At 38.7% G+C, this 15,461-nt stretch overlaps 1 protein-coding gene across 8 annotated transcripts in view; it reads left to right on the top strand.

Moving 5' to 3' along the window:
* BCAR3 (BCAR3 adaptor protein, NSP family member) overlaps nucleotides 1-15,461 on the top strand; it is a 92,801-nt gene that overhangs the window by 66,773 nt on the left and 10,567 nt on the right. For all 8 annotated transcript variants that reach the window (XM_042820210.1, XM_042820203.1, XM_042820208.1 and 5 more), the window contains exons 4-11: nucleotides 6,417-6,545; nucleotides 7,685-8,127; nucleotides 8,464-8,564; nucleotides 9,892-10,532; nucleotides 12,291-12,406; nucleotides 13,554-13,725; nucleotides 13,890-14,001; nucleotides 14,741-14,950. In XM_042820210.1, the coding sequence (XP_042676144.1) occupies nucleotides 6,417-6,545; nucleotides 7,685-8,127; nucleotides 8,464-8,564; nucleotides 9,892-10,532; nucleotides 12,291-12,406; nucleotides 13,554-13,725; nucleotides 13,890-14,001; nucleotides 14,741-14,950 (1,924 nt within the window). The remainder of the gene's footprint in view (nucleotides 1-6,416; nucleotides 6,546-7,684; nucleotides 8,128-8,463; nucleotides 8,565-9,891; nucleotides 10,533-12,290; nucleotides 12,407-13,553; nucleotides 13,726-13,889; nucleotides 14,002-14,740; nucleotides 14,951-15,461) is intronic.

Consider the following 15,461-nt stretch of genomic DNA (forward strand, 5'->3'; position numbering starts at 1 on the left):
TGGTGTAAGTCATCTTCTTACTTAATTTGTGGAAACATAACACTTCAAGCAAAATCAGTCTGTGTAATTAGATGGGATTAATTCTTAGTTTTAATAAGAAATAATCATGCATTTAAATACAAAATTGATCATAAATAAAGATGTTGAAGTCAACAGCTACCTCTGAATTCAATTCCTCTCACCCCCCCCCCCCCCCCACCGTGTCAAGATCAATTCAGTGTATATAACTTCATTGAAAGCAATATGTCTGATTTCAAGGGACCCTCATGCCCTCTCAAAGCACAGGAAGGTTCAACACTTGAAGACTTGCTTTTTGCTGTACTTACAGCATATTAAATTAGGATCTCAAGAGCAGAAGTTTGCTTTGTTTTCTATGTGGTAATAGAAAATACAAAGAGAAGATCTGAATTTGGATCAACCTATTCTTCAACCATGATCTGTCAGTACCTTGTAAAATCCCATTTAGTTCTAATGGCTGTTCAGAGTAAAGGTCAGGTTCTACATTTGAGGAAAACAAAGGGAAACTTTAAGGCACAGGGTTTTTGGTGAGGGAGAGCTGTGAAGAGAGAATGATGAATTGTGACTTTATTGTTCTTTAATTTTTGCTTTTTTTTGGAGTTAAGAATAAATCAGTGGTAAAATAGCGTTTTTAAAAGTGAAGGGCAGTTGTTTTTGTTTTTTGAGTTTTAGCTGGTATAGTCATAATGACTGGAAAGACAGACCTTGACATTCGAGTATTTTCATTCTTAATTCTCGACTATGATTCACTCTCAGCTGAAGCTGTGCTAAAGGGGAAAGCTGCTCAATTTATCAGGGCTGCCAAGTTTTAAAACTGCCGACAAGCTGATTTATCTCACTACTGGGTTATGTACTAATGCTATGAATGTGGTATGGATCAGAAGCCTTTTATAAGCAGCTACTTATTTCAAGTGCCATCTCCTATGTTGGGTGAACTATAAACACTTTTTATACATAGTAGATCTTCAGTATGTGATTATCTAAATCTGTTTTACTGGCATCCTTGGGCTTCACGTATCTGCTTTCTGCAGATGTGGAGGCAGTTGGACTTGATAACATGAGTTTACAAGTCATCTGTATGAATCTGCCTGTTGACATTAAATTTGTTGATGTTGAAGGGGGCCAAATGGGAAAGGTCAACCTACCAAAATTGTGTGAAACTTTGTGTAGCTCCCTGGACTTTGATACCTTGCTGTCTTGATGCAGAGTTTGACTTTGTAAGTCTTACCTTATGATCTTGTTCAAATCCCCATGTTAATTTTGCACAATTGATTATTTTTTTTAAACTGCAGTATGCTTTCTTTCATAGATGTGTGGATAGTATAAAGTCCACCATTGCTCTATAAGGGATTCCTCTTCACTGCTAGGGGGACGTTCTCCAGTGGATTGCGTCTGACTTTTTAATATGCTTGTTTAGTTTTTCTCAGTTAAAAGCAGAAAAGGTCACCAACTTCTAAAATTCTTAGATTTGGTAGTCAAAATCCCTGGGGTTGCTGAGTGAGATTAGGATTTGATTAACTCCGAACTCAGGATTTCTCAGGAACCATATTCCAGAAATGAAGCTCTCCTCCTAGCTCTGAATGTGGGCACCTAGAAAATTGAGGAATTCTTGTCTATGTTGATTTTTTTTCATTGCCTTCTGCTAACATTAGACTGAACTTCGTATGAAAAGTTTTATTTCCTCTCTTTCAAACACATATCTCACTTATTAATTAAAAGTGGCTACTGTGTGTAGATATCAGGCTAGTTAGATTTTTTGTAATGGCAATCTGAAGGCTTACACTAAATAAAATTAATTTGGTTTTGAAGAGCCATTGCAGTCATAATGGAACTTATCATGGTTATTGCTACTGTGCAGGCAGTTCTCTAATTCAATTATGCTTGTGTATGCCAGTTTGGGATAGAAATTGAGGTAAGCCAAGAAATCTAGGATACATGAGATAGAGCTTCAGGGATATATGTAGACCTGTATGATTCTTCTCTCAACTATTGTCTCTCAACTATTTTGATGTGTTCTTCACTGGAGCTGATACAGATATGAACTGCAGAAAGAATTCAATGCGAGTAGCAAACAGAAATAACTATGGGACTCTTATTTTAATCGCCAAACTCAGTAGACTATTCAGCACAATTAAAATTTGTTCTAATCTAGTGTGATTAATTCAGCTAGAATGATTGAAATGAGCTTGATATAGCAAGTTTCCTTTGGAGAGTGCTGTAGTCTCAAATGAAAATAATATCTCAGATGCATGAACAGCAGATCATTGTGAGAAATGCCCATTAAGATGTGTTCACAAGCTCCGTAGGAAGAGTGTGAAATGGCAAAACCTTCTTAAATTTACTTGCAACAAGTTTATATTTTGGGAATTGGTTTGATGTCCTTAAACTTTGTTATGTCCTGGTCTTCAGTACATTAGGCCAATGTTTGCCTGAAAAATGTGAAATCTTATGTAGTACAAGAGTAACTTGCAAAACTAAAAGCAAGCTGTGCTTACAGATGTAATGGCCTTGAAGCAGAAATCTTTTGTGAAATGTAATAAACTGGTGTGACATTTATTAAAAGTACTAAAATAATTGTACTAACTAGATTTATTTTCTTTCTTTTCCTCTTTCTGAGCTTTTGGCATCTGGGTTTTCCTTCAGGTACGTAGGTAGGATTTTGAGAGCTTTTGTTTGAGGTTGACAATACACTGAGAGGTAGATCTGTATTTTTTCTTATAGAGACCTGCTTAAAAAAAAAAAAAAAAAATCAGCCTTAAAATAGCACCTAGACTGAAAACAATGCAACTAAAACGTGAACAAAAGGTTTTGGACAGCACATCACTCTTTGTAGGTCAATGAAAGCATCAGCAGAAAGCATCTGTATTTGGAAAGAAGACCTGCTGACTTAATTTGTTTACATACTCCAAAGATTTTTCAAGAGTTTTTACTACTTGGAAATTGTAATGTATCTGAACTGGAGGCTTTTCCATTTTGCTTCAAATGTGTTTTGCACTATATACAGTGAAGCATTTAATTTAGCCCCAGGGTTTTTTTGTTTATTTCTTTTTACCATCTACTTCATTCTCCAGCTGTACATAGAAATTCAGTTTTCTTGTAATTGGGCAGGAGCCAATAAGGCAAATACACGAACTGAGGGCGTACTGCTAAATGCAAGCTTATCACCTTGAAGTTGGTGCAATTTTGCAGCATACTGCTGCTGTCCATTGATACTTACATGCGTATTGAGAAATGAGGCTGAAGTCATGCTGCACAGAATAAGTCTTCTTTTTAACTGCAAGTCCTTTGAAATAGCTAATTGTGCTGTTCCTAGCTGACTCTCTCTCTTGATTATGGATTAACATGGTTGTGTATGTTATGCCTGGGCTCATTTTTGAGTCCATTCTTGCACTTTCCCTTCAGTGCACTCAGGTTATATAAGAAATGTCTTAGCCAACAAAAAAATGTCCAGGAAGGCATGTTAGTACTGAACTTGCTTACCTAGGCAGTTTGTCCCCTGCAGACTGTGGGATATGTGCTAGCCACAGAAGATCTTCCACTGAGTTCAGAGTTGCATAAGGGTTATTTCAGCATGTTTGCTCCATCTAGGGTGATGGCTGACCTCTGGCAGGCAGGTATGTTCAGTGTGGTAAACCACGGTGGAGTGGATTTTTAAGAGATTGGTCACTGTGAATGTTAACATTTTAGTTGGTTTGGATTCCTTAAATGTTTTTCTGTTGTGTTAGATGTAATTCAAGTGCAGAATATCTCATTACATTTGAGTAGTGAAATGTCCTTTTAACCACTGGGGGAAGTTCAGGGGTTTTCTTGTGTTTTTGAAATTCATGCGCGAGTGTAACTTGGATTAACCCATGTTGGTTTTGTTTGTTTTTTAAGATAATGCATGTCAGCATTGTGGATGAAATTAGTTGATATGTGAAGACCTGCAGCTCTTTCTCTTGCTAAGAATCTAGTTTTCCTAAGCAAACTTGCATTTTGTTATTTGCAAATTTGTTACTGCATTTATGTGCTCTAGTCTGTTCCATTTACAATAGCTTTGCCTACCACCAAGACAAAGTGAGATGCTTTTAGAATTAATAACAATTTGCTATAGCAGTCTGGTGGTTTTTTAAATGTCTCTAGTCTAGTTACTCAGTAACAAATATCTTTCAGAAATGTTTTTGTGATACGTACAGTTCACCCAGAAGTATTAATCTTTTTCAGAAAGTCAACAAAATACACAGCTGTGAATATAAAAGATGTGTGTACCATTGCAACTGAATCCTGTTCAGATCAGAGAGGGGACTTTGAAAGCTCTCTAGCCACTTCCTGGTGCAGTCATGAAAAATGTGGTGGCTCGGTGCTCTTGAAAATTGTACTCTCTATTTGTGTGCCCTGCCTTTTCCTCCTCAGCTTTTGTGAATGTTACAATACTTCTTACAATTTTGTCAAATGTGGCAGTGAAATAGCTAGCTGTTAATTTTGGAATCAGTGCTGGTCAGCTTTAAATGCACAGCCAGCTATCTGAGTTGGGAAATCAAAGGTGGCAAACATGTCCCACAGGTCATTTCAGCTATTTTAGCCTGACAGCTCAGTGAGCCTTGGAGTGGAGGGGGAATTGTTGACCTTACTTGACTACATGTTGATACTTGGATTCACTTTTAGATTTGAGACCTCGCCACAGCCTCTCATGTGACTTTCTGTGCTTCATATCTTCATCTATTCATATTGGGCATGTTTTTATGTAAAAGTCCATGCAGGGAAGATGGCCTTTGTAGTGAGGATTGTTCCAGTGCAGAGTTTTTCTTCTGAAAAGACTTGTGAAGAATTGGTGAAAGGCGTTGACTGTATAAGAGCGTGAAGGGTTGAAAATGGTTGTCAAATTTGAACCACATATGTATAGACAAATATAACTCGGTTGCAGCTCACAGAAGCAAAACTGATGAGAAGTGATCCTTTACCAGGATGTTCTTGTGTGTTTTCTTTGTCTTTAGCAACCACTCTCACTTGTGCTCATCTTAATAAATAAATAAATAAAGCCATAATTTTCTCTGAGGAGAGCAGGGAGAAGTAGGGAATTTATCTCAGAATTTCTCAGGCCTCTCAGCATGTTTAAATAAGTCTTGGCAGCAGGTTGCCTCTTCTGGCATTATTCCCCTGAAATCTGCTGTCTAGTAATCTGCTGATTACTTTAATTCTACTTTAAATTGTAGGGAGGATTGCTGAGGGAAGTGCTAAATGTGTGCCACCTGCTCCCACGGTCAGGTGCCATGAATATTTAAAGATGAAAATACTATAGAAAGCAGTGTTCATGAAAACAACAGGACTGGTGTGTGACCAACAGCATTGTCAGTTATTTTTAAAATAATGCATACATTGCATATTTACATCAGCGTGTCAGAGAAGGGAACCTTTAAGCTTTGGCTTATGTCCAGAACCAAAGAAGAAAAGAAAGTAATGCCATGAGGAATATGTTTCATTTTAATCTACTTCACTGCTAGAGACCTATGTTGCTCTCTCTTTAAAGTTATTATTATTATTACTTTCCTTCAAGGGGGAGCGTAAGAAATGTAAGAAAGTCCAAAGAAATTCCCTCCTCTAAGTGCTTACAGAAGAGTACTTGAAATGCTGCTAGAGAAAATGCTGCACCTTGTGTTATTATTATAACACTACTAATAGTTTACAGGAGGACTTAACAAATCCTGGTGGGATTGTTCCAGCACGGAAACTGTCCTCCAAGAAGAAGCGATAGATGGTTTCCACAAACATCTTACAGTAGTTGTTTCTTGGTGTTAGAAGGATCTTACGCTTTCTGGGCTAAGGGGCGACAAAAGCGCTTTCCCTCAAGAAGGAAGGAAGCTCGATGTACAGATTTAGTGCCCCTTAGAAGTAAGCCCTTTAAGGATAGAAATTTAATTTGGTAGAGTCAGCTTGTGTTTAGTGCAACAGAAATATAGAGTATGGAATGTTTTTAATTGGATGGGCCAAAGGGATTAGATAAAACACCACCAACTACAACAATAACACCAAAGAACACCCAAAGAATCTGAATTTAAGATGGAATGTTAAAGAGGAGGGAGAATATTGGAGCAAGGTATGTGGGTCCAGTTCTACTTTATGAGGTAATTAGAATTTTTACTGTGAAGAAGTAAGAGAAGTGTTTTTGCAGGTGTAGTATTATTGATTTGGTGGAGAGAAAGGACACCTCTGTATTCTGTGCAGTGTATAACAATAATATGTTCTAAACACTAAACACTGGATTTTTCAAAATACAGCAAGAGATAGAAGTCAGGCCAGCCTGCTCAAAGCAGCACCTGCATTCCAGTGGTTAGTGCAGATCATGTGATGGAAGTTACTACCCAGGTAAAATGTTAATGACTAAACTTGGCACAGTTGAAGCTTTTAATCTTTTATTGCAGTTTTCTAAGGAGCGGCAAGTTATGGACAACAGCCCAGAAAAACTGAAGAAAGAGCTAGAGGAAGAACTGCAGCTCAGCAGTGAAGATTTGCGTAGCCATGCCTGGTACCACGGACGGATTCCTCGGCAGGTATGTTATTCCTTATCTTTTTGTTGCCAACAGCGTATTGAGCTTTCATAGGCAGAATCGCACTAAAGAATTACACATGCCTCTAGTATCTGCACTAATTTAGCAGGCACATAATACTTTTTAACTGTGAAAGTTGTGTTTATGACAGCTTGGAGCAAAATGAAGTTGAGGAAGGATTCGGGGGAGACTCTGGTGGAAATTATAACTATTTCAGGATTTTTTTTCACTGAGTAAAGGCAGAAATTGAGTTTAAACTTTCTATCAGAACAGTATCCGCACATATTGTTCAGACAATACTTTGATTCAGTATACTGAGCTAAAGTTTAAATGTTCTTTGTTTGCTTTCTTGTGCACTAATTTTGGGGAAGAAAAAAGCACAAAGTCTCTGCAGTAACTTTGCTCTATGACTATTATGACTGCGGTTAGAAATGTGTTACAACAGCCGTTGTATTGGAACTCAGCTTCCAGGAGTGCCTGGAGCTCCCCCTGCGGGCTTCCCCCTCTGCGCACCCGGCTCTCAGGGGAGCCACGGGCTGCCTGCTGCCCCATCAATAAGGAGAGCAGACGTAGCGGCCATGTTTGTGACTTCACGTTCGAAGTTTGACATAGAAAGGACTGATTTAGTGCAGCGAAACAGGATTTTTCTGACTCCTTCCTAGTTTTATGCAGTATTCATGAAGAATAAAAAATGAAAGCTTCTGTCACTTCAGGTAATAATGAAAGCACAATTTCTGGGGTCCTGTGGTAATTATTTCTAAATGTTTGTGTGGTTGTATATTCAGATGCTTTAAACTGTAAAATAAAGTCATTTATTTTCTTTCATATTTTGCTTTCTAGTAGCAAACTAGAAGGCATTTATACATGCAAAAGTGTACGCATTCTTCTGATTGCTGGGTGTTTTCCAAGAAATCCCTCCAGATCTTTGCTGTGGGATGACATCATAATTTTTAGAATTGGAGATAAAATTTTTTCTACCATGCTTTGTGCTTTGCTTTCTATTTCCTGATTTTGTCTGTCCTGCTAGGGTAGCCAAATTAAGTCCTGTGTTTAAGAATATTTTGTTGTTTGGTGGTACTTGGTATTTGAATATTTGCTCCCTGATTCTAAAAGTATTTTTTGTATAATCTTTTTCCTTACAGGTGGCAGAAGACCTAGTTCAGAGGGATGGAGATTTTCTGATTAGAGATTCTCTTTCCTGTCCTGGCAGCTTTGTTCTTACCTGTCAGTGGAAGAATACCTCTCAGCATTTTAAAATCAACAGGAAAGTTCTAAGATTAAGTGAAGCCTACTGCCGTGTTCAATATCAGTTTGAACTTGAAAGTTTTGACAGTATCCCTGGCTTAGTTAGATACTATGTTGGGAATCGCACACCAATATCAAAACAGAGTGGAGCAATTATTTTTCAGCCTATCAACAGGACTGTGCCTCTCAGGTGTCTAGAAGAAAAGTATGGCTTAACTCCAGACCGACAAAAAGAGCAAAGTATCCCTGAAGAAAAAACAGAAACTGCAAAAAGACTGAGTCTTGGTATAGCCAGCATGCAGTCCCAGGAGCAGAGCATACCCAGAGGAAATCTTTTGAGGTACTTTCATTTCTCTGTCCTTAAAGGATGAAGTGAGGTAGCTCCATCAGCTCCCACTGTGGGTGTGGGATAACAGATGTTAATTACAGTGTCCAGATCAATGTCATATTAAGAACTCTCAACATTCAAATGAGCTCCTAAATGCTGGAAGTTCACACGTATTATAACTTATTTAATTGCTCCCATGGTGGCATGAAGTATCTTTTAATCATACAAGCTGCCTGAGTAGAAAGCTAATGATCTTTGCCCTAATCGCAGTATATTCTCTCAGTTAGATATGTGTGTTAAGATTGCAGAGTATATTTATGTTTTTGCTTGGATTTTTGTTTACCCTAGAAACAAAGAAAAAAGTGGTAGCCAGCCAGCTAGTTTGGATCACGTTCTGGACAAGAGATTCCCTCTTAAAACTCACCAGTCGGAGAGCTATCTGCTGAGAGGTACGTTTTGTGATTAAACGTTTCGCACATAAAAGCAGTGAGTGCCTAAGTTTTCTGTTATGCTTCAGACAAAAGTAAGACTGCTCTGAGTACTGCATACAGTTACCACTATATAAGCTAAATTAATATACTGCTTGCACTGTAAGTACAGTCATTGGAATAGGTTCTTTAGTTACCAGTGATACATCCGTTGTGATCTGGGCAAATTCTAGTGCTTGCCTTCCGAGGCTGCCAGTCATTTTGAATATGTTAACTTAAAATTATACTGCTCATTGTGGGAAGACTACTTGAGACAAAAAAGATACTAAGTACTTGTATGGTGAGACTGTATTTTGATAGAAAGGATGTGCTTCTATGTTTAACATTTTACATGTGTAACAGAGACATTTAGAAAACAAATTTCTGTCCATCTGTAATTAAATTGATTATCTTATTCCAATCTATGGCTGCAAAATCCTCACTTTGGTACCGTGAATCTTTAATTTTGTATTAATCTAAAAAGTAGTGCTGTGCATTTTGTCATGGGGTCCTCTGAGCAGGTTCTGACATCATAGCACTTATAGGCAATGGGCATATTTTGTTGACTTGTACATGAATTGAGAGTCAACTGAAACAAGCAGTAAAAAACACTTTGCAGTACGTAGCAGCAAATGCACTGAGAACTGCAGATTAGGAATGTCTGACAAACGTTCAAGTCCCACATTGGATATTGAGTTTTGCATACACAATGAACATAGGATTCAACACATAAATGCTTGGATACATTTTTCCAGCTCTTCAAACTAGCTACTATTCAGCCAAAAAAGTTAGCATCCCTGAAATTCATTCCTTCCATACCTTAGTATGTGCTCAGGCTTGACTTTGGGAAGCTTTTCTTTCATCTCAAACTTATCATTCTCAGAAATGACTCATCTGTTATGCCGTGTGGCTGGAAGTTTCTGTTTTTGTAGCACAGATCAGGTTACAAAGAAACCTCCTATTCCAAGCCATGGAGACTATCCAGCTCTGACATTACAGCCTATGTATGCAGCTGGGACTGGAGTTATTGTCAGCATTCCCACAGAATAACACAGTGCAGCTGTTCAGTGTACTTGGGATTTTGGGAGGATCAGCAATTGAATGGAATTTGTTGGCTAGCTCATTCCTCAAAATTTAACTTCGTATACATATAATCAGTGAATAATTTGCATGTTCAGACAATAATTTCCTCAGGAAATAGTGTTAAGAAAAGACCCTGGGATGTAGGCACCAGGAATTGTGTGTTTTGGCCTTCTAAATTAACGTATCAACAAAATAGAATTTTTTTTCTTTTTGTTTTCTTCTGCAGGTTCAAGACATTCCTCTCGATTACCTGAAGCAGATGCTGACTCCTGCCCAAGCTCTCCTGCATTTAGAACAGGCAGTGAACCTTCTTTAAGCCCCACAGTTGTTCAGAAAGTAACCTATGATTCACAAGCAGGAGAAGCTCTTAGAGGATCAGACAGCCAGCTCTATCCAAAGCCTCCACCTAAACCCAGCAAAGCAGCCCTGCTGAAGACCCCAGATTCTCCTACGGTTTCCCATAGCTCAGAAGGACACTATTGTGAGCTAAGCCTTGCCAGAGATTCTGCAGCAACAAAACAACATTTATGCCAGAAAAACAGCTACGTGGAGCATCTGACACAAAAGGAGAGGGGAACACAATCGTTCAGGAACTCTGAAACAAGTTATTTGATCCTGGATGATGACCCTACAACGAATTCTGCAAGTCCTTTAGATGTTTCAACTGAGATGGATGAAAAAAATAATGTGTTTTCTGCACCTCTTTTTGAGACGTTGTCTAGTTTTAAACCAAATGATTTTGAATCCAAACTACTTCCTTCTGAAAACAAGCCTTTGGAAACATCAATGCTAAGAAAAATTAAGGAGCTTTTCACCAAGAATAACCCAAAGGTTATTGCACAGCATATTCTTAGAATGGACTGCAAGGTAAAAATATATGTATATATACATATTATATATTATATACATATATATATATTCCACTATACTTTATATTGTGCAAGTATAGGGTTTTTTCAGAGAATAAGATTTTAAAAGATTGATAGATTTGCAGCTAACATATTAAATGTACTGACTCGTAGGAATTTTTGGGTGACTTTTTTTTTTTTTTTTTTTTTTCCTATTTGAAGAACAAAAATATCCCAAATCCCTTTGGACTAAATGTGTCTCCTGTCAGCCTTGGCTTCAGACTCAAATTCTCAGTGTTCCATACATCTCTTTAATCTCCTATCAGTTGCTGTGTGTTCTCTGATTCTCACTTAGTGGTGGCTGCTGCTAAGTGAGGCTTCATGGAGATATGGCTGCTTAGAAAAACGTGGTCTAGGGGCAAGTGTGTTAACTCAGAGCAAGACAGCAGCTCTCTAGGATGCTTTCCTGGGGAGGTCTTGTGTTTTGATGCCTTCTTCCAGTGATAGCCTCTTTATTTTAAATCCTGTAAGCTTTGGACACTAAGGACTAAGGACACTAAATAGCTGGTAATATGGGAACCTGTACAATTAAGGAGAGGCTGGAGTGTCTTAAATATTCAGATTTGTGTATATTGGAGCAGGAACAATAACTAGCTAGTGCAGGCAAGTCTGCATTGTTATCTTCATCTTGTGGAACTGAGAGCCAGTGACAGTCATTCATGGGTAACTTGTTGGATACTATTACACTGGTAAAAACTGCTAAGTTACAATTACACTGGCATGCCACCTGGGCCAGGATACACGCTTTGTACTGAGATCTGTGTCAAGGCTGAAGATCATAGGCCTTCTTGTGGTATCAGAAATTTTGCTTTTAAATAACATCTGCAGTTTTATAGAAACTTTAATTTGTGGAAGAAGCACCTCTGTATTAAGTGGTGGAGTGAGTCTACCACTTGTATGTTGGAGAGGAATCTTTGTGAAGTAACTGTGATCCGCATGCATCCAGGGCATCACTCCTGCTTCTCCAGAAGTGAAAAAAGTTTCTCTATGGTGCTTGATATTGCACCAGTGAGGCTTGCTGCATGGCAGATTGTTTTTGTCTTTTCATAACCGAAAAAGCCTGCTGATAGATGTATTTAGAAATAAGAGGCAGATTGGTTTGTAAACATGTCAATGTTTAGGCCTTAATCTAGCAGATAACCTCACATTGTATTAATTTGGCTTTGCTTGTAATTGTTGCTAATTATAACCATTAGCTAATACACCACGGTTAAAAACCAGGGGCAAATTGGTGAGGATGTCAGTTTTCACATACTGATTTCATTAGGCGCTCAACACTGTGTCCTCCCCAAAGTTCTTTTTCTGGTTAATCCTTACAAGAACCCTGTGGTGTAATCTAAAACATTCTGAGCAATGTTGTCCTTTTAGAAATAAGGAAAGCCAAGCAAATGCAATCTCAAGGCCCCAAGAGCAGCGCCATGCTGATAAGCACCAGGTCAGGGGAGCACATTTCCTGGAGCTTGCATATGGATCTCCTGGAAGCAGAGGACACAGTTTGACAAAGTATTTTGGTCACACCTTTTATGCTTTCTTATTATGGAATCACTGGGCAGAAAGATTTTTTACTGCTCTTGTGGGAGACAGTGGCCGTGTGAGAGCTGAGTTGTTCTTGGATTGCTGCATTCCTGCTTATGTCCTAGAACTAACCTAGAGTGGAAAGTTTGGAAAGTTTGTGGGCTTTTTAAGTAGTTTCAAAATTCATCTTCAAATTTTTCAGGTGGCAAGGATACTAGACGTTTCTGAAGAGATGAGGAGGATTATGGGAGTGAACTCCGGTCTTGAACTGATTACTTTGCCTTATGGACATCAATTGCGCCTGGACCTAATTGAAAGGTAAATGTTCCTATGAGTCCTTATTTCCAAGGCAGATGGCCCTGAAAAGGACAGAGCACTGTTACTCTGTACTCAACATCTTCTCAAAGAATGCTTTCCTGTACGTTTGCTGAATTTGTGTGTGCAGAAGATAGTTTATCGCTTCTTTTTGCAAAAGTAAATTCCTTGAGGTCATAGGGCAACTCTGTGCTTGTAGTACTGGCAGGTGGGTGCTATGGAAAGCAGGATCCTAGAGCTGCTGAAAATCTTCAGCTCTCTTTTAATCTTTCCTATTAAGGAAAGTTCAGAGGACCTACGTTCCAGATGACTGCACAAGCAGTTTTTTTGGTAGAGAATCCTGATAATTGCCTTTTGCAGATGGGGAAAAGAGCAAAAGAACTAGCAAAGGCGGGGTGTGCGTGTGATTTTGTGGTTGGTTTTCTTTCTTCTTCTTTTTTTTTTTTTTAATTATTAGTATTTTTTATCAGCAAAGTTTTCTGCGAAAACTGTCCGAGTTAAGAGGGAGTAATCAGGATCTTCTATCCTGATTTAGTTTCTTTGATTCAGATGTCAGTAGTTTAGTTGCTGAAATTTAGGAGGAAGTCCTCAAGATTTGAGTGCAGAAGAAGCATAATGGGAACTGCGGCTATTATCCACCATTATCCAACAAGTTTGGTCACTCATTGCACAAGCAAAATTTTGCATTCAAAACTTTAGGGATATTCAGCCAGCCAGCTAGCACACCATAAGGCACTACTGATCTCTCTCTCTGATTTCTAGCTATTGACAGCTCATGTCCTATTCACAAGTGGAGTAAAACAGAAAAGCAACTCACTTGGCTGGTTCAGGCAGTCATGTTCCATATGCCTGATGTTGAGTGCAGCTAATATTCAACAACACTGACAGGGCGCTACCCAGGTTTTTTTGAACAGAGTACCACAGATCTGGCTGACCAGTAATTAGCACTGAATGAATAGCATTGAAGAAAACATACTAGAACATAAACTCAAAAAAACATTCTGTATTAATGGCATTGCAGCTCTTGATAAGAAGATGCTGTAAAGAGCAAGTGATACTGAAATATACCTGAGTTGATCTTCTCTGAACTTATGTACATCATAATGTATTAATAATTAGTAACCACTAATATAAATTGTTTCACTTGCAGGCACAATACCATGGCAATAGGAATAGCTGTGGATATCTTAGGTTGCACAGGAAATCTGGAAGACAGAGCTGCAACATTAAACAAGATCATCCAAGTTGCAGTGGAGCTGAAGGACTCGCTGGGGGATTTGTATGCATTTTCTGCCGTTATGAAAGCACTGGAAATGCCACAGGTAAAAAAAAATAAAAAAATAAAAAATCATCAATTTTCTCTTTACATTTCGAAAAGTAGTTATTAGTTGGTTCGATTAAACTAACTTATGTGGTAGCAGCATGTTTTTCCTGTGACTTGCTAGAGTAAAAAAATGTCTACATTCCTCTTATTTCATCTGAACAGGTCACCAGGTTAGAACAAACATGGACCTCTTTAAGACATCATTACACCCAGACTGCCATCATGTATGAAAAACAGCTGAAGCCATTCAGCAAAGCTTTGCATGAAGGACAAGGTGAGTGGAATACTGAGCATGAATTTGATGCTGTTTGGTTTAGCTTTTTAACTCTGCCCTTGCCACTTGCCTGTGGAAGGAGGTGAGCTGCTGTTTTGACAGCTGTGTATCATATATTTTAAAAGGCTACATAAAGTAGTAAAACAGTGAAATAGAAGGAAACAGTGCACAAGCCAAACAGGAGTATGTATGTGATTGATCACATGCGTCCATGCAAAACATAAAATGCAGTGGAGCAGAAACCAAGAATAACTGCAAAATCTTGCCTCAAAGACAGGATAAAAAATCTCCTTCTCTCTCTCCAAGGAAAGTTATTTTGGGCAGATTTGTTTTTTGTGTGCTTTGCCTACTGGATCAGATGATGAATTCTGGAATACAAAGAATGGGTCAATCGCATAATTCCTTTGATCACTTCATCAGGTGCTCTTAGCAGCTGATCTCCATCGGGGCCTAAGGGGGAGGGATGTTTCTATGAACACTTCTGTGGCTAAGAGAACAGGTAGAGATAGAAGACTTTTTAGTCCCACAGTTCTTGCTGTGGTTTATCTTATCTTGGCCCTCTCCCCCAAGCCAAGCAACTTACTAGAAACTGGCAGGACAGAACATATCAGAAGTGAGGTGCTGATTTTGTGATTCAAGACAAATGCCAGTTTCTGACTTAGAAAAGAATACTGCATTTACAATACTTGATTCAGTTAGCATTTCCATGTCTGATATGGTTTGTTCTTCTCTATTCCAGAGATGGTCAGTGTTCCACAGAACCTAACATTGCCACTGCTGATGCCTATTGTTACCCTGATGGAGCGACAAGCTGTCACTTTTGAAGGGATGGATCTGTGGGAAAGCAGTGACCAAAGCTGTGAAATAATGTTCAGGCACTTGACCACGGCTCGTCAGATAGCACAGAATGCAGAAACGTACAGCTTGACTGCACAACGGATGCTGGAAGGTAGGGAGCACCTACAGGAGAACTGCATATTAACAGAACATGTGGGCTGTGTCTGAAGAATAAGATCTCTGCTTAAGTGAAAGGAATAGTCGCTACAATAAATTCTTCTCAGTTTTCATGGGAGCTGATATAGAAGCAAAGGTCATGCAGGAAAGTCGGTAACTGAATCTAAGTACAGGAAGAATCAAGGAAAACTCACTGCTTCCTGTGCAATTGAAGTCTGCACTCTGATCTTTGGAAATAAGTTGCCATTTACCATAGCAAGATTCTTTACCAGGAGGCCAAGATGCAAGACAAAGATCTTGACTTCTTGCAGCTAGAAAGGAGCAGTAGGTTAGTAATGTGACTTTTATAACTTAAGATTGCAGTGAAAAAGTTGAGACAGGGAAGAAATGTAGTTCTACAGCAAGCATGCAGCAAGTATGCATCAGTAATTAGTTTCTAATGACTGTACTGACAATTATGTGCATAGCAACTCTAGACCATTAGAATTCAGCAAAGGATAGCTTAT

This window comes from Centrocercus urophasianus, unplaced genomic scaffold, assembly GCF_019232065.1.
Source record: "Centrocercus urophasianus isolate 14NV4802_14NV808 unplaced genomic scaffold, USGS_Curo_1.0 seq_18, whole genome shotgun sequence".
Lineage (NCBI taxonomy): Eukaryota > Metazoa > Chordata > Aves > Galliformes > Phasianidae > Centrocercus > Centrocercus urophasianus.